This window comes from Dysidea avara, chromosome 9 (genome assembly GCF_963678975.1).
Source record: "Dysidea avara chromosome 9, odDysAvar1.4, whole genome shotgun sequence".
In the NCBI taxonomy this organism is placed as follows: Eukaryota; Metazoa; Porifera; class Demospongiae; order Dictyoceratida; family Dysideidae; genus Dysidea; species Dysidea avara.
Window position 1 is genome coordinate 8,079,787 of NC_089280.1, and position 24,438 is coordinate 8,104,224.

At 37.4% G+C, this 24,438-nt stretch overlaps 1 protein-coding gene across 1 annotated transcript in view; it reads left to right on the top strand.

Moving 5' to 3' along the window:
• LOC136267455 (leucine-rich repeat serine/threonine-protein kinase 1-like) overlaps positions 1-23,560 on the top strand; it is a 61,192-nt gene extending 37,632 nt beyond the window's left edge. The window contains exons 15-24 of the mRNA XM_066062617.1: positions 1,173-1,286; positions 11,291-12,441; positions 12,573-12,674; positions 12,841-13,134; positions 13,981-14,277; positions 14,334-14,462; positions 14,516-14,860; positions 15,288-15,734; positions 15,792-15,930; positions 23,183-23,560. Of these exons, the coding sequence (XP_065918689.1) occupies positions 1,173-1,286; positions 11,291-12,441; positions 12,573-12,674; positions 12,841-13,134; positions 13,981-14,277; positions 14,334-14,462; positions 14,516-14,860; positions 15,288-15,734; positions 15,792-15,930; positions 23,183-23,556 (3,392 nt within the window). The 3' untranslated portion in view covers positions 23,557-23,560. The remainder of the gene's footprint in view (positions 1-1,172; positions 1,287-11,290; positions 12,442-12,572; positions 12,675-12,840; positions 13,135-13,980; positions 14,278-14,333; positions 14,463-14,515; positions 14,861-15,287; positions 15,735-15,791; positions 15,931-23,182) is intronic.
• Positions 23,561-24,438: the final 878 nt, after the last annotated feature.

Sequence of the window (24,438 nt, forward strand, 5' to 3'; positions counted from 1 at the left end):
TTGCAATACCGACGAATTCAATTGCAAACGGGACGAATTCAATCGCAAAGGCGACGAATTCAATTGCAAAAACCTGTAATATTATAGAACTTTGCAGGGGCGAGATCAAAGGGAAAAGCGTACTTTAAATTTCATAAAGTATACACTTTAGGGCAAACAGTGCTTTACTGACCACAAAGAGTGCTTTATTGCACTGCAAAGAGTGCTTTATTGCGAATAAAGCACTCTTTGTGGGCAATAAAGCACAGTTTCCCACGTGCTTTAGCAGGCTAATAGCCTGCGGCACTCACGTCAGTACGACTAATCACCCAAGCCGGTGAAGGCTAATAGCCTTGCCGCACTGAGTGATCGATCACCTCAGCCATTACAAATCCTACCACTGGACTGCTTTTATAGACATACCTACGTAAATGCTTCGATGATGGGTGGGAGAAGGTAACGTTGCTGTTATGTTTGTTAATGTGAACGGATAAGTCCTGGAGATACTTCACCATGTGTCACAATAGAATCAATTGTGGGTTTTGACTATAAGCTGCCAAAATACATGATGAACGTCTTCTATGCCAAAATATGGTGTGAACTACGCATGAGTTGCTTTGTTAAACTAATTTGTGTGCATTCAGGCTGCTAATAGTTCATGCAGCACGTGTTAATTACGAGTCCTAGTGTATGTTGAAGCTAGCTACATGACTAGAAAGTTCCATAAATCTTCGCCTCGTGCTTTATTAGCATCTTGGCCACACGCCTCGTACTTTATTTTTCATATAGCACTCACGGCATTGCTTTAACATATACTTGTGGTACTATTTGACAATTGAAGTACACTAATCAGATATTTCACAAACCACAAAATTAATAATTTTCCATGGGAAGCAATGCTAATACTTAAGCAAGCATCATATACATCTTGTAATGTGATCTACTCAATCTTTATAACTTCTAGTTTAGAGTTTAAAATGAAGAATTTCATTAACTATAGTATACAACACATAACTATTCCATGCACATGTTTTGTAAGCAATATAGTGAGTTAATTATTGTTTACACAACTAAAGTTAGATGAATCAGATACACACACGTATATGGCAAAAATATTCACTGTATATCATCATTATTTTGCTGATTTTTACATAATATTTCACCTATAGTAATACTACGTATGTTAATTTCAGGTACAATAATGCATTTTGATCTTCCTGGTTTAAGTGATTACTACTTTATTGATCCTCACTGGTTGTATGATCTGTTCTGTCAAGTCTGCACATCTCCATTACATAAAGTCAATAGTAAGTAAATTATACTGATTGCTATACAGTAGGTACGTATGTTATTAAACATCTTTAATGTTACACTGTTCATATACGTAGAAATTAATCCCTAAGTGTGGGAATGTAAGTCAGAGTGTCTTAGAACTACTATACAGCTGAACTGAACAGTTCTACTACTGGGTTATCACATCTAGAAACAGAGCCACTCAAACTACGTAGTTTGGGGTTACTTCATGATAACCATGAATGGTATTATTGCCTGGCGCTACTATACATCTAATCAAAAACAGCCAAGCTGTAAAAAAAGGTGCGGCCCCCAAAAAGGCCATGGTGAAAAAAGATTAAAGCGGCATCAAATTCACCTGAATTGTTGTTATTAAAATTTAACCATTAACCTACCATCACAGCCATTTCTTGGCCGCCACCTTGGAATTCACATCTTTTTTCACCATGGCCTTTTTGGTTGGCCGCACCTTTTTTTACAGCTTGGCTGTTTTTGATTAGATATCACTTCTTTTTGTATTTGTATACTGCAAAGCCGGCCTATGGCTGGCTTTGGGACTTTTTTAACCCATGTGTTTTTTTCTTTACCACAGGAAGAAGAAAAGAACTTAAAGAAGATTTTTAATACTTCAATTATTTTTGATTTTATTAGTAATTAATTATATACATATATTTATTACATGCCCATTATTCCCCACAGGATAGTTTTTTGCAGCTGATCTCTCTACTGGGTGACTTGAAATGTAGCTGAACTATATGCAGGATGGTTTCTTTGTAGCTGAACTCTCTACAAGGTGACCTCTTCTAGCTGGTCTCTCTACAGGTGATTTGTTACTAGCTGAACTCTCTACAGGTGATTTGTTTGCAGCTAAACTCTCTACATAGTGGTTTCTTTGTAGCTGAACTCTCTATAAGATGACTTCGTCTAGCTGAACTCTCTACAGGGTGATTTTTTTGTAGCTGAACTCTCTACAGGGTGATTTGTTTGCAGCTGAACTCTCTAAATGATGGTTTCTTTGTAGCTGAATTCTCTACAAGGTGACTTTGTCCAGCTAATCTCTCTACGGGGTGATTTGTTTCTAGTTGAACTCTCTACAGGTGATTTGTTTGCAACTAAACTCTCTACATGGTGGTTTCTTTGTAGCTGAACTCCCTACATGATGGTTTCTTTGTAGCTGAACTCTCTACAAGGTAACTTCTTCTCTACAGGGTGATTTTTTGTAGTTGAATTCTCTACAAGGTGGTTTGTTTGAGGCTGAACTCTCTACATGGCGGTTTCTTTGTAGCTGAACTCTCTACAGAGTGATTTGTTTGCAGCTGAATTCTCTACATGATGGTTTCTTTGTAACTGAACACTCCACAAGGTGACTTCTTCTAGCTGATCTTTCTACAGGGTGAATTGTTTGTAGCTGAACTATCTACAAGGTAACTTCTTCTAGCTGATCTCTCTACAGGGTGACTTGTTTGTAACTGAACTCTCTGCATGATGGTTTCTTTGTAGCTGAACTCTCTACAAGGTGACGTCTTCTAGCTGATCCCTCTACAGGGGGATTTATTTGTAGCTGAACTCTCTACAAGTGATTTATTTGTAGCTGAACTCTTTATGTGGTGGTTTCTTTGTAGCTGAACTGACCTCTTCTAGCTGATCTCTCTACAGGGTGATTTGTTTCTAGCTGAACTCTCTACAGGTGAATTTTTGCAGCTAAACACTCTACATGGTGGTTTCTTTGTAGCTGAACTCTGTACATGATGGTTTCTTTGTAGCTGAACTCTTTACAAGGTGACTTCTTCTAGCTGAACTCTCTACGGGGTAATTTCTTTGTAGCTGAACTCTCTATATGATGGTTTCTTTGTAACTGAACTCTCTACAAGGTAACTTCTTCTAGCTGATCTTTCTACTGGGTGATTTGTTTGCAGCTGAACTCTCTACATGGTGGTTTCTTTGTTGCTGAACTCTCTACAAGGTGAATTCTTCTACCTGATCTCTCTACAAGGTAATTTGTTTGTAACTGAACTCTGTACAAGTGCGTTTTTGTGGGTGATCTCACTGCAGGTTGATTTGTTTGTAGCTGAACTTACTAAAGGGTGATTTGCTTGTAACTGAACTCCTTGCATTGTGTCTAGTTTCTAGCTGATCTCTCTACAGGGTGATTTGTTTGTAGCTGATCTCTCTACAAGTTGATTTGTGTGTAGCTGATCTCTATGCAGGTTGATTTGTTTCTAGATGATCTCTCTACAGGTTGATTTGTTTGTTGCTGATCGCTCTAAAGGTTGATTTGTTTGTAGCTGACCTCTCTGCAAAGTGTTTTGTTTGTAGTTGATCTCTCTACAAGGTGATTTTTTGTAGCTGACCTCTTTTCAGGGTGATTTGTTTCTAGCTGATATCTCTACAGGGTGATTTTTTGTAGCTGACCTCTCTTCAGGGTGATTTGTTTCTAGCTGATCGCTCTACAGGTTGGCTTATTTGTAGCTGAACTCTCTACAGGGTGATTTGCTTGTAGCTGAACTCCTTACATTGTGTCTAGTTTCTAGCTGATCTCTCTACAGGGTGATTTGTTTGTAGCTGATCTCTCTACAAGTTGAATTGTGTGTAGCTGATCTCTCTGCAGGTTGATTTGTTTGTAGCCGATCTCTCTACAGGGTGATTTGCTTGTAGCTGAACTCCTTACATTGTGTCTAGTTTCTAGCTGATCTCTCTACAAGGTAATTTGTTTGTAGCTGAACTGTCTATAAGGTGATTTGTTTGTAGCTGATCTCTCTGCAGGTTGATTTATTTGTAGCTGAACTCTCTACAGGGTGATTTATTTGTACCTGAACTCATTACATTGTGTGTAGTTTCTAGCTGATCTCTCTACAGGGTGATTTGTTTGTAGCTGATCTCTCTACAAGTTGATTTGTGTGTAGCTGATCTCTCTGCAGGTTGATTTGTTTGTAGCCGATCTCTCTACAGGGTAATTTGTTTGTAGCTGAACTGTCTATAAGGTGATTTGTTTGTAGCTGATCTCTCTGCAGGTTGATTTATTTGTAGCTGAACTCTCTACAGGGTGATTTATTTGTACCTGAACTCATTACATTGTGTGTAGTTTCTAGCTGATCTCTCTACAGGGTGATTTGTTTGTAGCTGATCTCTCTACAAGTTGATTTGTGTGTAGCTGATCTCTCTGCAGGTTGATTTGTTTTAGCTGAACTCTCTACAGGGTGATTGCTTGTAGCTGAACTCCTTACATTGTGTCTAGTTTCTAGCTGATGTCTCTACAGGGTGAGTTTTGTAGCTGAACTCTCTACAGGGTCATTTGTTTCTAGCTTATCTCTCTACAGGTAGATTTGTGTTGATTTGTTCATTGCTGATTGCTCTAAAGGTTGATTTGTTGTAGCTGAACACTCTGAAAAGTGTTTTGTTTGTAGCTGATCTCTCTAAAGGGTAATTTGTTTGTAGTTGAACTCTCTCCACAGTGACTTGTGTGTAGCTGAATTCTATGTAGCTAAATTCTCTAGAGAGTGACTTAATTGTATCTGAATTCTCTATAGGGTGCATGACTTGTTTATAGCTGAACTTTCTTCAGTGTGACTTGTAATGTTCTGAATCTCTATAGATATATTTGCTTAACTCTTCAGATGGTGACTTGCTTCTTGCTGAACTGTCTATAAGATTAACTGTTTGCAGCTGAACTCCCTACAAAATAACTTGTGATGTAATAAAATTCTATAATGGAGTAAATAAATTAGCTGAATGCTCTATTAGGGTGACTGTTCTATTAGAATATCTCGATCTCGCATTTGCTACACGGAGTTGGCTTTAGAATCATAACTCAGTGGTTTGTAATCCGATTCTTCTGTACTACTACAAGGACTGTCTATGAAGATTATTCCAGCTATACACCAATTTTCAGCTCATTGCTCTAAGCGGTTTGCCTAGTAGGCGTGAAAACTAATACTTTTTTATTCATAAAAATCGATCGCATAATTGTGACACAGGTTGGGTTTTGTGTCATATCTCCATGGTCTTTATCTCGATTCCTTTCAAACCACCAAAAGGCACTCCTACGATGGTTACTCCATCTACATAGCAATTTTCAATTCATTCCATGAGGCGGTTTACCCTGTAGGCGTGACAACAAATCGATCTTGTTTTACGCGAATAATCGGTCATAACTCCTGAACCATTCATCGGATTTGTACCAAATGTGATGCTAGGATTTGCCGTTGGACTCCCTTTATGTGTGCCAAATTTCATGGCGATCGGAGTATGCTTTTGCTTGTTATAGCAATTTTTGCAAGTGTGCGAAAAGACAAAGAAGAAGAAAAAAAAAACGAAGAAAAAAAACGAAACTTTGGCAGCTCGTATCTCGGATATGGCTGGAGCGATTTCCTTCAAATTTGGAATGTAGACTCCCCTGGCTGGCGGGCAATTGTGTAGCAAATTTGGTTCCAATCAGATAAGTGATCACTGAGATACAAAGGTGTGAAAATGACGTTTTCGTTCTTCCTGTCAATATACTCACGGGTGTGGCGCGCCGGCTTCTTGGGCAGCACGACACACTACCGTGTGTCTTGATACATAGCATAAGCACCTGCTAAAACTTACGATGATAAGTTAAACCTTCACATAGTTATACCTACTTATCCTAATATGATAGTTTCCATGTTACAAATAAAACAATTGTCAATGTAGGCCTTGTTTAGCATCAGTTTCATCAGTGTATGGTGTGCAACTGACTACTTACAATTACTTCTGGCTTCATCATTCTATCAAGTAGTGTTGTAATGATAACCAAAGTAGCTGATTATTCTGATAACCGATACTAAGCAAAAGACTTAGCAGATGCCGATAACTGATCTGATATACACTAATAGTTAACACTAAGACTCATCCTCATCATTATTAAATGACTCATACTGTATTAGTAACATAAGCATTGATATAGGCTAAAATGTAAAGTTAGATATATACCACAAGTAAAAGTTACTCATGGTAAACAGGTTTTAAGTACAGTTTTTAAGTTTTTAATACTGCTATACAGTTGAGACAAATGGCTGGTACTACAAAGACTCCAGTTTACTTTGGGCATGGGCTAAAACCTGATAGTGTATTATGGGCATGGCTTGTAGTCATCGCTAAACCGTCAACACATAATAATGATGGCTAGTCTCCCCTGCATCATTATACTACACAACACAGTGGAGATTAACATTGGCTTTGATTTAACCAATCTTTTAGCCCTTGCTCGCTGCACGATGCCACTCCAAACAATGGTGAATCATACCTGGACACTGTTTTTCTGTAAAATCATCTGTCACTAATAGTTAAAGCTTTGCACACTGTTGATCTGTAGGAACTATGAAATTTAATTTATCTGAAAGCTTGTCTACCACCAAACAAGAACTTGAACAGGAACTAACTTACGTAGACTCCCAGCTGCTAGGATGTAGAATGGTTATATGCGGTATACTTGGATGTTATTACACTTGACCTCAGTTTCTTGTGATTACCCTCATAACGAGATATAACTGTCATGTCTACTGAATTTAAGGGTGTGCAGATGCACTAGTTTAATGGTTGTGTGAATTTGAATCATTTGCGTGGTCTCCTTAACTTGCAAGAAAGTATACGTAGTTTTTCTCTGTAGACCCATGGCTAGAATATATCAAACAACTATCCACTAATTCATTCCTATTGTTTGTTTTATAGGTCTCCTACTTATTACTGTACACGTGTTTTCATAGCTGTACTAGCCACTAACATCATTTTAAGCCTACCATATGTAGGCACTTCTGGTTATCCATAGTAAAAAAACTTTTAAAATGCACCAAGTCTCACGTATTGCTACAGTGAATTCCACCATCACTCGCATATTCAATATAATTCATAAGCATTTCTATACTGCCTTATATACATTTAAAGTACTTTGCGTTGACGAGATCAAAGCGAAAAGAGTGCTCTATTTTCTGTAATGCATTCAAGTGTGGTATATTTTCCATTTGCATCACAATAAAGTACAGTTGTGGAAAATAAAGAACAGTTACCATAGAGTCGGGTTGTTAAGCGCATGCATCTGTTAAGTGCATATTATTTGTTAAGCGCATACATATTTCTTGTAATTAACCATGGATGATAAGCGCACACGGAAAAATGCGATGATAGAGCTACACACAGCAAGAAACGGCAAGAAAAGCTGAAAGTACTGAAAAATTAATGTCTCCTCAAGCGCTTACGTCTCCCTTGAGGTGTCTCTTCACTATGTATACAGCAAATCGGCCATCTGGATAGTGATAATTTCGTTCATCACAAAAGAATTCACCCAGAAATGGAGCCAAATATCCTTACATACTGGTGTGGTGACTGGTACAAACTATTAACTACTCTATTACAACGTAGTGATTCCATGTTACACTCACCATAATTATTTATTAGGCATATGCGCCTAACATCTTTATTTCCCCAGATTTAACTCCTAAGGAACAAAAGAGAAGTAAAGAACTAAGATCTGAACTAAAAGAACGAAACAAAAATGGCCGTCTTTATCAGATAAAAAAACGGGTCAATAGTACGGAGGAGGCAGTAAGCCACCTTTGCACTGATAATCAAACCTCCATCCAAGCTCAGGACTATTTTGACATTGCCATAATTAATTTTCAAAGTATTATATCTAAGCAAGCTAATTTTTCCCTGTTTCTAAATGATAATCACCCAGATATAATTTTTGGTACAGAAACATGGCTATCCTCAGAAATCAAATCCAGTGAAATCATCCCAAACATTTATAACATTGTACGTCATGATAGAAGTGATGGCTACGGAGGAGTACTCATAGGAATACATAGTGACCTCAGTGTTATTGAATGTTCTACAGAAACTGATTCTGACTTAGTTATTTGCAAGATAATTCTCCCAAACAAAGAACCAATTCTTTTGTGTGCAGTTTACAGACCACCTAATTCTAACTTAGTTTATCTTGAAAACATGATAACTACACTCACCAATATAGTACGCAATAACCCTCAGTCTCCGATTTGGATAGCAGGTGACTTTAATCTTCCCATCATTAATTGGAGTGATGGCTCAATATCTGGAAACAATTACCCTCACACCGTTGCAGAGCTCCTTCTAGACTTTTCTAACACTTATGGTTTCACACAAATGGTTGATGCTCCTACCAGAAAACACAATATTTTAGACTTATTCCTTACAAATTGACCATCTTTAGTCAAATCATGCAAGGTCATCCCAGGGTTTAGTGACCATGAAATTGTGCATATTTCCACTTCTGTGTCAGCACCTTGTAAATTAAACTCAAGAAAAGTTTTTCTTTGGCATAAGGCTAACTTTGATTTAATTGAAGAAGTCATCCTAAACTTCAATAATAGTTTTTTAAATGATTATACCCTTGATACTCCTATTAATACTCTCTGGAATAAATTTAAATATCTTTGTGAATCCTCTTTAACCCTTGTACCACAGAAGCAAACATCAACCAAGTTTCAAACTCCATGGATAACTGCCCAAATCAAAAGATTATCAAGGAAAAAGCAGCGTAGATACAACACTGCTCGCTCATCCAACCTGGCAAAAGACTGGGAAAGCTATCATAATTTGAAGAAAGAATTGCAACGTTTATGTCGAAGATCTCATAACAACTATCTTTCATCACTGCTGGACTCACATAACAAACTCACTAAAAGATTTTGGTCTTTTGTTAAGGGCAAACGTAAAGATCAGGTTGGCATCAATACACTATGCTCTCACGGACAAGTGTATACTGATAGTAAAGACAAAGCAGATATTCTAAACAAACATTTTTCATCAGTATTTACTGAAGAGGATTTGGATTCACTCCCCACTATCCATGGATCCCACACACCAGATATTTCAACTCCTGACATTAATCCTATTGGCGTCCAAAAACTTTTAGAAGACTTGGACATACATAAAGCATCAGGACCAGACAATATACCATCAAGATTACTAAAAGAAACTGCTAGTCTCATGGCTTCTCTTTTGACTCTTATTTTCCAAGCCTCTATTCAACAAGGTACTGTCCCGGATGAATGGAAGAAAGCTAATGTAGTGCCAATTCACAAGAAAGGATCTAGAAGTGATCCGGGTAACTATCGACCTATCTCATTAACCAGCATTTGCTGTAAAACCCTTGAACATATTATTTACTCCTGTATCTTTACGCATCTCAATAAATACAACATTCTATGTGACAATCAGCATGGTTTCCGTTCCAAGCGATCATGTGAAACTCAACTACTGGGTGCAGTGAACGATTTTGCTAAAGCATTGAACACTGGAGAACAAATTGATGCTTTGTTTCTTGACTTCTTCAAAGCATTTGATAAGGTACCTCACGAAAGACTTTGTCACAAATTATCACACTATGGAATAAATGGCCACTTGCTAGATTGGATCAAAAATTTTCTGACAGAAAGAACACAATCAGTTGTTATTGATGGAGAAAATAGCTGTCCTTCTACAGTACTTTCCGGTGTGCCACAAGACACAGTTTTGGCACCCTTATTGTTTTTAATATTTATAGATGATATTACACAAGATCTCCAGTGTACTGTTAGACTTTATGCAGATGATATCTTAATTTACAACATCATTCATTTTCCCAATGACTCTGAGCATCTTCAACAAGATTTATATACTTTACAAGCATGGGCCAGGAGATGGCAAATGGAATTTAACCCAGCTAAATGTGTACATCTTACAATTTCAAATAAACATCATATTATTGAACATAACTATTACTTATTTGATCACCTAATTCAAAAGGTCTCCAAGGCAAAATATCTAGGAATAACATTTGATGAACATCTTACTTGGAAAAATCATATTCATAACATCTGTCAAAAGGCCAATTCATCCTTAGCTTTTCTGAGGAGGAACGTCAATCATTGTCCAATTTCTGTAAGATCTCATTGCTATAAGTCCCTTGTCAGACCCATACTAGAATATGCTTCACGTATATGGGCTCCTCATCTTCAATCTGATATTTTTGCCATAGAAAAGATTCAACGTAGTGCTGCAAGGTATACAATGAACAATTACTCCTGGAGAAGTAGTGTTACTAACATGCTCACATCACTTAATTGGCCCTCTCTAGAATCACGACGTACATTTTGCAAACTAGTCATGTTTTATAAGATAATCAATTGTCAAATGGAAGTTCCATCTATCTCACTAACATCAATGTCATCAGTTACCAGAGGTCATTCACAACGTTTCAGAATCCCACAAGCAAGAATCAACTCGTACTTATTTTCCTTTTTACCATCCACTATTAAATTATGGAACACTTTGCCAGAAGATGTGGTCAATCAACCATCTATAAACTGTTTTAAGGACATTTTGTTAAATCATCTGAATTTACTTTGATTTTGTTTTTGTATCTGTGTGTTATACTCCTTGATGGAGTCCTACACAGTAATAAATAAATAAAAAATGAATAAATAAACAGATAGTATGATTTTTACAAAAAGTTTTCTCTGAAAATTATAAGCGCATGCACTTAACAACCTGACTTTACGGTATGCATCGATTGGAAAATAAATACAAAAAATAAGATCACATGCGTAACATTTTTAATCGCCAAAAGTAGCCAAAAAATACTATTTGCTTGTATTACTACCACAACTGTACTACATAGACACTTACCGATTGTCTGATGACTGAAAACCGACACGGTTCGAATTCACGAAACGAACACTCCAAGCAAGATGACAAGACAGCACTCTAAACCAGTTAAAGCACCGCTACGCTTGTACAATATGAAAATAAAAGCACTCGGGAATGGTCTCAAACCTAATATAGCACTCGGCTTCACCTCATGCTATATTAGTCTCTTGCCCATGCCGTCGTGCTTTTATTTCCATATTGTACATGTGGCGGTGCTTTAACTGGTATAATAGTGACAATACTAATTAATTACTTAAAGCTTAAAATTAATAATTATGATGTACCAAAGCATTGTTTGTATTTGTCATAATAGTCTTATTTCCTTATTCTTTAGACAGTCTTGGCAAAGTAAAGCTTTCATTGATACACCAAATATTTGACGAATACAAGATACCAACTACATACTACCACCCACTACGTAAACTATTGTGCAGATTTGAGATTGCAATTCCTTTGGATTCTGACACTCTACTGCTGCCATCATTTTTTCAATGCATTCCAGAAAATATAATCTTTGATGGTGTGGACTGTAATTTTCCAAGAAATCAAATACCGGTCTTGACCTCACAAAAGGAAGTTTTATGTGACAGCTTGCTCCCAGCTCTTGCACATGTGAAGTCAGTGTTTGAAACTATCAACCTACACTTTACTGGGATGTGTTACCGTAGACTATTTCTTGTTCATCACATTCCTGAAAACTTTTGGCAAAGACTGATCTCTCGATTTCTTGTATCAGCTGAACATTTCTATGAAATATTTTTAAGCAACTGTGTTGAAGGCACAAGTTTTGAGAAAATGACTAACATTGGTGATGCAGTTATCTGTAAGAACCACTGCAAGTGGCTGTACTGGAGAAATGGAATTACTCTCACATTTGGTAATGATGTTTTGTTATGTGTCAATAGCTTTATGCAGTCAACCAATAGTACTGACAAGATCCCCCTCACCAGTACTGTTAGCAAAATTAAACCTATGAAGTTTCTTACTGGTAGTGAATGGGTACAAGGTTTTACTGAAGAGACTGACGGATTTGAAGTAAGCATTCCTGACTATACTGTGCAATCTTCTATTGAGGGAAGTGGAAATAGTCATTATTCGTGCATACTGAGTTCTCAAATCTTGTCATATGTTTTAGACATTGTTAGTGAATCATGTACAGAGTTCTTTAAAAGCCTCACCGATGGAGGAATTTATTCAAACCTTTTTCAGTTGGTTGTTTGTCCATATTGTTATGGTGACAAGTGTGTAAACAATGACGTTACTATGGCTGATACACTTGAGAGCCCTAGTACTTCAACCAACACTTTGCACTCATTTTTTACCCAATCCATCCAACCAATTGATATAGGTAACACTGTATCCAATCCTGGAGGTGGTTGTCATGGATTTACAATTCAAGTTTGCATTTTGAATGCTCAAAAAAGTGGAACCGTCAGTTGTCCTAGTCATGGAAGATTAGATTTGATATACCTGACCCCAGATCTAGTAAGTATGCATCCACTTACAATCAATCCACCCTGCCCGTTTAATGTGAATATTTTCTAGACAGTTTTCTTTTTCTAATCTTCTTCTCTCTCTCCCCAATAAAGTGTTAGAGCTCTTATATTTTTTTACAGATGTTTGAAGACGTTACACTTAGAAAAGTACGCGCTACTGAAGTTGGACAACCTTTAGGCAAAGGTTCTTTTGGATCTATCTACAAAGTGAAACTTTCCTCAGTAAGTTGTTCTGCTAATGTATAGTAATGCTCCAGTATTATGAGTATTATTGACCATATAACATGTAAACATGCAAGTACCATTGCGCATACCTCAACTACTTTAAAATCTCAAGAATACAGTTTTGTATGTATAACTGTTTAACTAACCTTCACTGTCATTTTAGAATTCATATAAGGAAGTTGCTCTAAAGTGTTTTATCAACTTGATGGTTAATGGTAAACGTAACGAACTCTCACTACAAGATTTTGCTGTGGCATATTCTGATATACGTATGGAACTGAACAAGTTGTCATCTACGTATCATCCGAATATTGTGAAGTTTCTTGGATTGTGTGTAATATCATTTTCATTTTTGCTGGAGTGGGCACCCAAAGGCAACCTTTATAGTATTGTCGAGGATTACAAACTTGTAGATTTGTGGATTTGTCCAGATGCAGTGGCTAACACTATACATCAGGTTTGTGCATGTATCAGTTGTCTAAAATATACAACGTCTTTATTTCATGCATGCACGGTGTGTGAGCAGATCAAGGGTTATTGGCATACAGTTTACAAAACCATATGAAAACTTAACCGAGTTCAACCCTACAAAGCATGCATCAGTTTGAACTCAGTTTATGGCTTCAAAAGTGAGTTGTGGTTTTTAATGAACGCATAATGAATGCAATCATCACATTGTGAACAGAAACTGGGTTGAATGTGGGTTATTCAATCCAGGTTGAACCCACTTTTGGGTGGCTATATGAAAAGGGTGTTTGTTGTTGGCAATTGAGTTATGCAAGTTACTATGGAAGGTGAAATGGAGTTAGTTTAAAGCAAATGAATATTGTTTAGGTGGCCATTTATGCCAGTGGAGTGAAGCCACACACTACACTATAATCACTTAGCTATACACTTATGGTATTCATATCATATCATATAAGCTAAAACTGGCAACTGCTTATACTACACAGAATATACATAAGAATATAGTAGGTATTGAACTCATAGCACAAGCTGATGATTAGCCTGCTACAAATGTGCCATATGCATATCACCTGAAACACGGGGCACTTAGGCGTTTGCCAGATAGGTATACCTACGTGTCTGTGTTACAATTACTACATAAATACCAGTTTTAAGTTTCTAAGCATTCAGATATTCAAAATTGTTTATGATAGAGTGGTAATTTTCTTGGTAGCGTACTTGTAATAAGAACACAAGCTGTTTTTATACAGGATTCTTTGTATGTTGAAAATGTCTTCACAATGCATTTACAAAGGTAATTGTTATATGTTACATGTATTTCTATTGTGGTACATAGGTATCTTCTGCACTTGCTTATCTCCACACAACCAAGAACATTGTACATTTTGACATCAATCCTGCAAACATACTCGTATTCAAATATCCTCAAGCTGGTCACAATTGCTTCTCAAAGGAAACATCTTTGAATTGTGGATCTTGTTACAGTGAAGGTGGAGGTGTACTAGTAAAATTAGCTGATCTGGGGATTTCAGCTCTTGTTGGTCCAATTGGTTTTCAACGTAAGTCTGCTACTCCTACATATGTTGCTCCGGAAGTTATTAAATATTCAGGGAAGGAACCTCTCACTGAGAAGGTAATAGATGATATGTTTATACCTGGCACATGTGTGTATACAGGTTTATTCACTAGGTTGATGTTTACTCATTTGGAATGTCACTGTATGAAATAATGACACTACGAAACTTGCCACCAGAAGGTGCATCATTAGACTTTAGTGCTGACATTATAGCTGGAAGAAGGCCAGACTTTCTACCAGAGGTAGTTAAAGCACATGTAAACAAACTTGTGACACCATTCTGTTTTGATTTTAGGATGCTAATTATCCACTTCCTTTAGTGGAATGTGTACAAAGTTGTTGGACTCAAAGTTACACACAACGGCCATCAGCTGAAAAGATACGAGATTATTTTGAACCACCAAACTGTCTTTGGCTTAAGAATTGTTATGAACTACCAAACATGTTCATCTCTACTGTATTGGTACAATCAGAGAAAGGCACAAGTAAAGAGATAATTTGGATTTCCAGTGATACTCAAGCTGAACACAGTTTAGAGTCATACATGTTTTCCAAGCAAGAAGATGATATCCTTGATAGAATTATTGTTAACAAGCAGAAAAAGAAAGCTACAAATGTTCATATGAAGCTTTTTGCATTGGTAAGAACTTACAGTATTCTTTGTGTGTGTGTGTGTGTGTGTGTGCGCGTGCGTGCATGTGTGTGCGTGTGTGCGTGCGTGGGTGTGTGTGCATACTGCCTTACAAGGCTATATAGTAGGCATCATTATATATATATATATATATATACGTAGTAACATTCTTTATTAGGGAGCTACTATACTCATTTATGTTGCATTGATGATATACAGTCCCAATTGAACAGACAGACTCATTCGTTTTTTAACCACCTTCTCAATGTTGAAAAGCCACAATTATGAGATTAGTTAACTGTTTATTAGCTGGAGAGGGCCTTGGGAGCTTACAGACTTATTGTCCAAAGTTATGTGATATTTACATATTGCAATAATACATGATCTTTCCATTGCTCATCATATTCATATCTACATATTATTCTGTTCAAAATAGGGTCATTCTGTGAAACTGAAAAATCAAGTCAAGGCAATGTGTCATCATAATCAACTCATTTGGATAATATATTGTGATGGAACTCTTGCAATATGTGATGTTAACAGTCATACAATAGTAAAAGAGGTTGTGCTAGCAGAACTATGTGCCAATCCAGTCACAATATTAGTAGCTGATCGTTCTACTGGTCTCATTGCCATTGCATATAGGAATGGTATAATACCTTTTTTGTGGGCCAACGATGTGTCTCTCACCAATGACATTCCCATTACATACTTTTACAGTTTTGACATTGTAAACGTTGCTTGGAACAGTTTTAATCTGAATACAATGGACGCATGTGTCAACCCTAGTTGTGGTACTCTATTGTGGTGTAGTTTCGACACTGGTAAGATTCAAATAGTGAAGCCTCCAGTTAGTACAAGTGGAGAAACAGAGATTGTGAAGGTATTAGAGATAAAGGAGTATTGTACTGACTTGCCACATGATACTAGTATTGTTCAGTTGAAGTGCTCACCAAATCAAGACCACAAATTATCGGTCATGTATGCTCTACATGATGGAGGGTTAGCAATATCTTGCTGGAGTGTTGATGTAGACCCCAAGTTGTATACCATCATCAAGCCTTCACTGAGCTCTCCTGGTAATTTATTTGTGTTCATGTAATTGGACCACACTGAGGCAGGAAAGGCTGAGATTTTTTTTATTAGGTCTCAACTAGCTTTCTAACAGATTGTTTCAGCTGTTTGAATCTGTACTATAGTAACTAACCAACCTTAGTTGGATCACTGCTTTTGTCATCATAATTGTTCTTGTCAATTACCATACAATAGAGTCTGGTTGTTAAGCGCATGTAATATATTAAATGCATATTATTCGTTAAATGCATACTCGTTTCTTGTACTTAATCATGGTTGATAAGCACGTGTGGAGTCTGTGGACATGAAGCTCCAACACGAGGTGCAGCTGTACAAGAGAAAAATGCTAGAAGTTTGTCTATGGCACAGGCACAAAATTTCACATGGTATATGACCAATAACAATACGCCTTTTACTATGGTTACAGGTGTACAGTATGTACCAAGTAAAATGATCTTTTTAAAATTGAACTCCAAAGTTTGGTGCACGTGGTGACTGCATATCACACCACCCCAAGAGAGCAAGGTTTTTTATTAGGTGCGTGTGCTTAAAAAGTATTTTAAAATGGTATGCGTAATATGCATTGATCTTTGGAAGATAATGAGGTCTTTAAAATTCACTAAAAGACCAGCTAGCAGGTTCTTAAAATGGTTAGAAACTTGCTAGCAGAAAAGACCTCAAGCATCACAAGACTCACTTTTGATCATTGATTTGCAATGCTCTCTCCAAGCTTAACTGCAGTGGGTGACCAGTCACCCAGGCCAACATATGGTTAACCACTCTATTCATTTTATAGACATACCTAAAAGAATTCAATTATGGGAGGTACAATCTAACATTGTACGTATGTTTGTCACAATGAACGGAGAAGTCCAAAAATATCACGGAAAATTCTGTTTAGTGCCCATCTGTTTCTAGACTGTTTTATGGCTGTGTTCATCTTCTATTAAACTATGGATGGACTTTACCAAGGCCTAACTGGGTAAGTTTCCTTGTAGAGCATTATTTTTCGCTATGTGTAAGGTGAGTGTGGTTCATATTAAACCGTACCTGTTCTTCATGCTACTGTGGTGCCACTGAAGGCACAACTTGTGAAAACTCGTTCCCATTGTATAAATCCACACGAACTGCTTCTTTGATACACGTGTTCTTTACACTGCTGTGATGCCATAGGCACTGGCTACCACTAACCTGGCTCAACATTATCGATCACTGCCATTTTCCAGCTGTACCAGATCCAAGTCTAACTTGCAAAAGAAAGCAGTGCAAGCTTTGATTTTTTCAACACTTCAACAAAACATGTTCACTCTTCCATGATTATTTTAACATTGCGCGATGATTTCAGTACAACATATAACCTAATCCCCACCTATATACTCATATATAACACACATTTTCTAAGTTGGTTAGAGACCACGCCCTCGGATCTTCGTGCTAGGTCTCTAACCTACACTAAGTTAATTGCAACTTTTTTTCTGCAAACTTTATGTGCCTAACAACCAGACTCTTAGTCTAGTGCCACCTGCCCTTTCACAACAGTAAGAGTCTGGTGAAATACAGACACTAAATCATTTTCTAATGCTGAAATTTGGCAGTAGACAAATAATGCACACCAATAACATTAATACACAAATCACCTTCGCAATGCAATGCTTTTGTTCCAATCATTTGACATAACCAGCAGTTAAATATGCTGTCTAAATGAATTCCTTTGAAATGATATGGTACATGTATTTCACCAGACCCTTACTTTTTGCAAAGGGGCAGACATCACCAGACTCTATGATAAAGTCTAATATTTGACATGAGCAGTGTTTTCTTTACACTGTTTTTTTTTATAGCAGACTACAGATCTTTATACATTTCTGTTGTTTTGGTCCATATCTCCCCTGGCCATAGAGCCAAAACGATGAGACATAGATGGTCACATTCTATTGCTATATATAGTAGTAATGACAGGGGTAACTAGTTGACCTCTCTATTAGAACATCTCCAACATTGTTAGTGCTGGATAACATACATAGTAGTTTTGGCATGTTCTTTGATGCTGATGTTCACTTAAATAGTTACAGTTTTAAAGGTTGTAAGCGTCGTGGTTAATGTTTGAAAGCTTTGGAACTGATATGAAATGGCTTGTTTTTGCCCAGGTTTTTGAAAGCCACACCCTTTTTGGTTTTAGCTGTTTTGCATGGATCAAGACACACGGTAGTGTGTCGTGCGGCCCAAGGAGCCGGCGCGCCACACCCGTGAGTATATTGACAGGGAGAACGAAAACGTCATTTTCACACCTTTATATCTCAGTGATCACTTATCTGATTGGAACCAAATTTGCTACACAGTTGCCCGCCAGCCAGGGGAGTCTACATTCCAAATTTGAAGGAAATCGCTCCAGCCATTTCCGAGATACGAGCTGCCAAAGTTTCGTTTTTTTTTCTTCGTTTTTTTTTTTCTTCTTCTTCGTCTTTTCGCACACTTGCAAAAATTGCTATAACAAGCAAACGCGTACTCCGATCGCCATGAAATTTGGCACACAGAAAGGGAGTCCAAAGGCGAATCCTAGCATCAAATTTGGTACAAATCCGATGAATGGTTCAGGAGTTATGACCGATTATTCGCGTAAAACAAGATCGATTTGTTGTCACGCCTACAGGGTAAACCGCTTCATGGAATGAGTTGAAAATTGCTATGTAGATGGAGTAACCATCGTAGGAGTGCCTTTTGGTGGTTTGAAAGGAATCGAGATAAAGACCATGGAGATATGATACAAAACTCAACCTGTGTCACAATTACGCGATCGATTTTTACGAATAAAAAAGTATTAGTTTTCACGCCTACTAGGCAAACCGCTTAGAGCAATGAGCTGAAAATCGGTGTATAGCTGGAATAATATTCATAGAAAGGCCTTGCAGTAGTACAGAAGAATCGGATTACAAACCACTGAGTTATGATTCTAAAGCCAACTACGTGTAGCAAATGCGAGATCGAGATACTCTAATAGAACAGTCACCCTAATAGAGTATTCGGCTAATTTATTTACTCCATTATAGAATTTTATAACATCACAAATTATTCTGTACGGAGTTCAGCTGCAAACAGTTAATCTTATAGACAGTGCAGCAAGAAGCAAGTCACCATGTGGAGAGTTAAGCAAATATATCACTATAGAGATTCAGAACATTATTTGTTTGTTGTATATTTTTGTAGTTGTAGTGTTCTTTTTTGTGGCTGACACCTTGTACAGGCTTTGTCTTTTGTGTATGCCTTCCATTGTGGTAAATTTGATAATAATAATAACATTACAAGTCACACTGAAGAAAGTTCAGCTATAAACAAGTCATGCACCCTGTATAGAATTCAACTACAATTAAGTCACTCTCTAGAGAATTCAGCTACACACAAGTCACTGTGGAGAGAGTTCAGCTACAAACAAATTACCCTGTACAGAGATCAGCTACAAATAAAACACTTTGCAGAGTGTTCAGCTACAACAAATCAACCTTTAGAGCAATCAGCAATGAACAAATCAACACAAATCTACCTGTAGAGAGATAAGCTAGAAACAAATCACCCTGCAGAGAGTTCAGCTACAAAAAATTCACCCTGTAGAGACATCAATTAGAAACTAGACACAATGTAAGGAGTTCAGCTACAAGCAATCACCCTGTAGAGAGTTCAGCTAAAACAAATCAACCTGCAGAGAGATCAGCTACAAACAAATCACCTTATAGAGGGTTCAGCTACAAACAAATTACCTTGTAGAGAGATCGGCTACAAACAAATCAACCTGCAGAGAGATCAATCAGCTACAAACAAATCACCTTATAGAGGGTTCAGCTACAAACAAATTACCTTGTAGAGAGATCGGCTACAAACAAATCAACCTGCAGAGAGATCAGCTACACACAAATCAACTTTTAGAGAGATCAGCTATAAAAAAAATCACCCTGTAGAGACATCAGCTAGACACAATGTAAGGAGTTCAGCTACAAGCAATCACCCTGTAGAGAGTTCAGCTAAAACAAATCAACCTGCAGAGAGATCAGCTAAAAACAAATCACCTTATAGAGAGTTCAGCTACAAACAAATTACCCTGTAGAGAGATCAGCTACAAGCAAATCAACCTGCAGAGAGATCAGCTACAAACAAATCACCTTATAGAGAGTTCAGCTACAAAAAAATTACCCTGTAGAGAGATCAGCTAGAAACTAGACACAATGTAAGGAGTTCAGCTACAAGCAATTGCAAATCACCCTGTAGAGAGTTCAGCTAAAACAAATCAATCTGCAGAGAGATCAGCTACAAACAAATCACCTTATAGAGGGTTCAGCTACAAACAAATTACCTTGTAGAGAGATCAGCTACACACAAATCAACTTGTAGAGAGATCAGCTACAAACAAATCAACTTGTAGAGAGATCAGCTATAACAAAATCACCCTGTAGAGACATCAGCTAGAAACTAGACACAATGTAAGGAGTTAAGCTACAAGCAATCACCCTGTAGAGAGTTCAGCTAAAACAAATCAACCTGCAGAGAGATCAGCTACAAACAAATCACCTTATAGACAGTTCAGCTACAAACAAATTACCCTGTAGAGAGATCAGCTAGAAACTAGACACAATGTAAGGAGTTCAGCTACAAGCAAATCACCCTGTAGAGAGTTCAGCTAAAACAAATCAACCTGCAGAGAGATCAGCTACACACAAATCAACTTGTAGGGAGATCAGCTACAAACAAATCACCCTGTAGAGAGATCAGCTAGAAACTAGACACAATGTAAGGAGTTCAGCTACAAACAAACCAACCTGTAAAGCGATCAGCTAAAAATAAATCACCCTGAAGAGAGGTCAGCTACAAAAAATCACCCTGTAGAGATATTAGCTAGAAACAAATCACCCTGAAGAGAGGTCAGCTACAAAAAATCATCTTGTAGAGAGATCAACTACAAACAAAACACTTTGCAGAGAGTTCAGCTACAAACAAATCAACCTTTAGAGCGATCAGCAACAAACAAATCAACCTGTAAAGAGAGATCATCTAGAAACAAATCAACCTGCAGAGTGATCAGCTACAAACAAATCAGCTTGTAGAGAGATCAGTTGGTAATACACACAAATCAACCTGTAGAGAGATAAGCTAGAAACAAATCACCATGTAGAGAGTTCAGCTAAAACAAATCAATCTGCAGAGAGATCAGCTACAAACAAATAACCTTATAGACAGTTCAGCTACAAACAAATTACACTGTAGAGAGATCGGCTACAAATTAATCAACCTGCAGAGAGATCAGCTACACACAAATCAACTTGTAGAGAGATCAGCTACAAACAAATCACCCTGTAGAGAGATCAGCTAGAAGAGGTCACCTTGTAGAGAGTTCAGCTACAAAGAAACCACCACATAAAGAGTTCAGCTGCAAATAAATCACTTGTAGAGAGTTCAGCTACAAATAAAACCCCCTGTAGAGGGATCAGCTAGAAGAAGTCACCTTGTAGAGAGTTCAGCTACAAAGAAACTATCATGTAGAGAGTTCAGTTACAAACAAATCACCCTGTAGAGAGATCAGCTAGAAGAAGTTACCGTGTAGATAGTTCAGCTACAAACAATTCACCCTGTAGAAAGATCAGCTAGAAGAATTCACCTTGTAGAGTGTTCAGTTACAAAGAAACCATCACGTAGAGAGTTCAGCCTCAAAAAAACCACCTTGTAGAGAATTCAACTACAACAAATCACCCTGTAGAGAAGAAGTTACCTTGTAGAGAGTTCAGCTACAAAGAAACCACCATGTAGAGAGTTTAGCTACAAAAAATCACCTGTAGAGAGTTCAGCTAGAAACAAATCACCCCGTAGAGAGATCAGCTGGACGAAGTCACCTTGTAGAGGGTTCAGCTACAAAGAAACCATCATGTAGAGAGTTCAGCTGCAAACAAATCACCCTGTAGAGAGTTCAGCTACAAAAAATCACCCTGTAGAGAGTTCAGCTAGACGAAGTCACCTTATAGAGAGTTCAGCTACAAAGAAACCATCATGTAGAGAGTTTAGCTGCAAACAAATCACCCTGTAGATAGACCAGCTAGAAGAGGTTACCTTGTAGAGAGTTCAGCTACAAAGAAACCATCCTGTAGAGAGTTCAGCTGCAAACAAATCACCCTGTAGAGAGTTCAGCTACAAAAAAATCACCCTGTAGAGAGTTCAGCTAGACGAAGTCACCTTATAGAGAGTTCATCAACAAAGAAACCATCATGTAGAGAGTTCAGCTACAAAGAAAGCACCATGTAGAGAGTTTAGCTGCAAACAAATCACCCTGTAGATAGACCAGCTAGAAGAGGTCACCTTGTAGAGAGTTCAGCTACAAAGAAACCATCCTGTATATAGTTCAGCTACATTTCAAGTCACCCAGTAGAGAGATCAGCTGCAAAAAAATATCCTGTGGGGAATAATGGGCATGTAATAAATATATGTATATAATATGTATAATTACTAATAAAATCAAAAATAATTGAAGTGTTACAAATCTTCTTTAAGTTCTTTTCTTCTTCCTGTGGTAAAGAAAAAAACACATGGGTTAAAAAAGTCCCAAAGCCAGCCATAGGCCGGCTTTGCAGTATACAAATACAAAAAGAAGTGATATCTAATCAAAAACAGCCAAGCTGTAAAAAAGAGGTGCGGCCCGCAAAAAGGCCATGGTGAAAAAAGATGTGAAATCCAAGGTGGCGGCCAAGAAATGGCTGTGATGGTAGGTAAATGGTTACATTTTAATAATGACAATTCAGGTGAATTTTGTGCCACTTGGTCTTGGCACCAAATTCACCTGAATTGTCGTTATTAAAATTTAACCATTAACCTACCATCACAGCCATTTCTTGGCCGCCACCTTGGATTTCACATCTTTTTTCACCATGGCCTTTTTGGGGGCCACACCTTTTTTTACAGCTTGGCTGTTTTTGATTAGATATAATTTACAGCAAGGAAAAGCAAATTGTGGTTCATCTTGAAGCAAACAATCCAGTATGGCCTGGGTGCATCAGCCTGCCATGTTGCCTGCAGTAGGGGTGTTTCTTGTTGGTAATGGCTGCAGCAACAGTATGGGTGCAAGTGTTACTGATCAGCTTTGTGATATACCTGCATGGTCCCTATACACTACTGTTTTTACCTACAGTATGTACTAAATCTTCATACACACTTGAAACACCCATGCAAAGTGTTCTGTCTTCACATACACGTGCATTTTTATTGCATAATAATTCTTTTTCATAGCTACTGTGCAAACTCTACTTCCCATTGGTCAGGCTGTCTTTATTGGAGACAGTAGTGGAAGAGTCCACAAGATCAATGTCCACCACATTATGGAGGGAAAATACAGTTCTGAGACACTACATGGTAGCCACAACTTTAAAGTTGATTTTCTTGTCTCATTGCATGGAACAGTAAACGCTCATGGATTTTTATCAGAAACTGATGTCAATAAAGATAGTGGAGAATCAAAACGAAGCAGTTTGTATTATGTGAGGGGACTTGAAAGTGTCCCTTGTACTGTCCTAATGAGTATTGGAGTTGGTTACCAGGAGCTGTTTACTTCAAACATAAACAAGGACACATGTTTTATTACATGGGCAATTCCATATGTGTAGATATAATTTCAACTATATTAATTTTATAATATTTTTTTGTAATTACTTTTTATTGTCTAAAATCATGATAAATTATTATAACAAACTATTTGCAAAGAATAGTAATGTAAAATAGCTACTTCAATCTTACTATAATCATGCACAAAAGGTGTAATGTTCATGAGCTTTTTTATCATTTTCCCTGGGCTAAATGTGCTTCCCTTGCCAATTACTCTCAGCACAAGAAAGTTAAAACGAAGGGCAATGGAAGAGACAAGGCCAAAAACCTTATATTTTAATTTAAAAAGCAGGTGGGACTCCACTTTTACTACATCCATTGGTGGTGGAACCCTAGAGCTATGGTTAATTATAAGTTAAAGTCCCATAATAATACTTAATTTGCAAAAACATACCTTTTTCACACACAAGATTTAGACTTAGCCTAATTGGCTACAATAATTGTTAGTTTATCATACCCACCTGTATCACCAGTCTCCATACCACATTGGTGGCTGAATGCAACTACTAAGCAACTTTTAATATAAGAGAGAAACTAGAGCAGCTGACAGAGCACAGAAAGAATCGTATAATATTATAAGCAATGGAACCAGCCAGCACTTACAAACATAAGTAGATGTTGGGAAGGAGTTAAGTATGTCATCAAGTTCCTGCAGCTGGCCTGTTATATATGTATGTAATTACCTCCATAATGTGTTTAATTAATTTAATGTTGTAATTTTGAATATTTCACTATATAATTAATTAAGTGCTTTACTGTGCAGAAACCACAACTGAGGAAATAGGTCTGAAATTCAGTGGTGAATCATAATTAAACACATTATGGAGTTACATGCAAATATAGCAGGCCAGACTTGAGTGCTGCATGTGCCCTTACCAATTTTA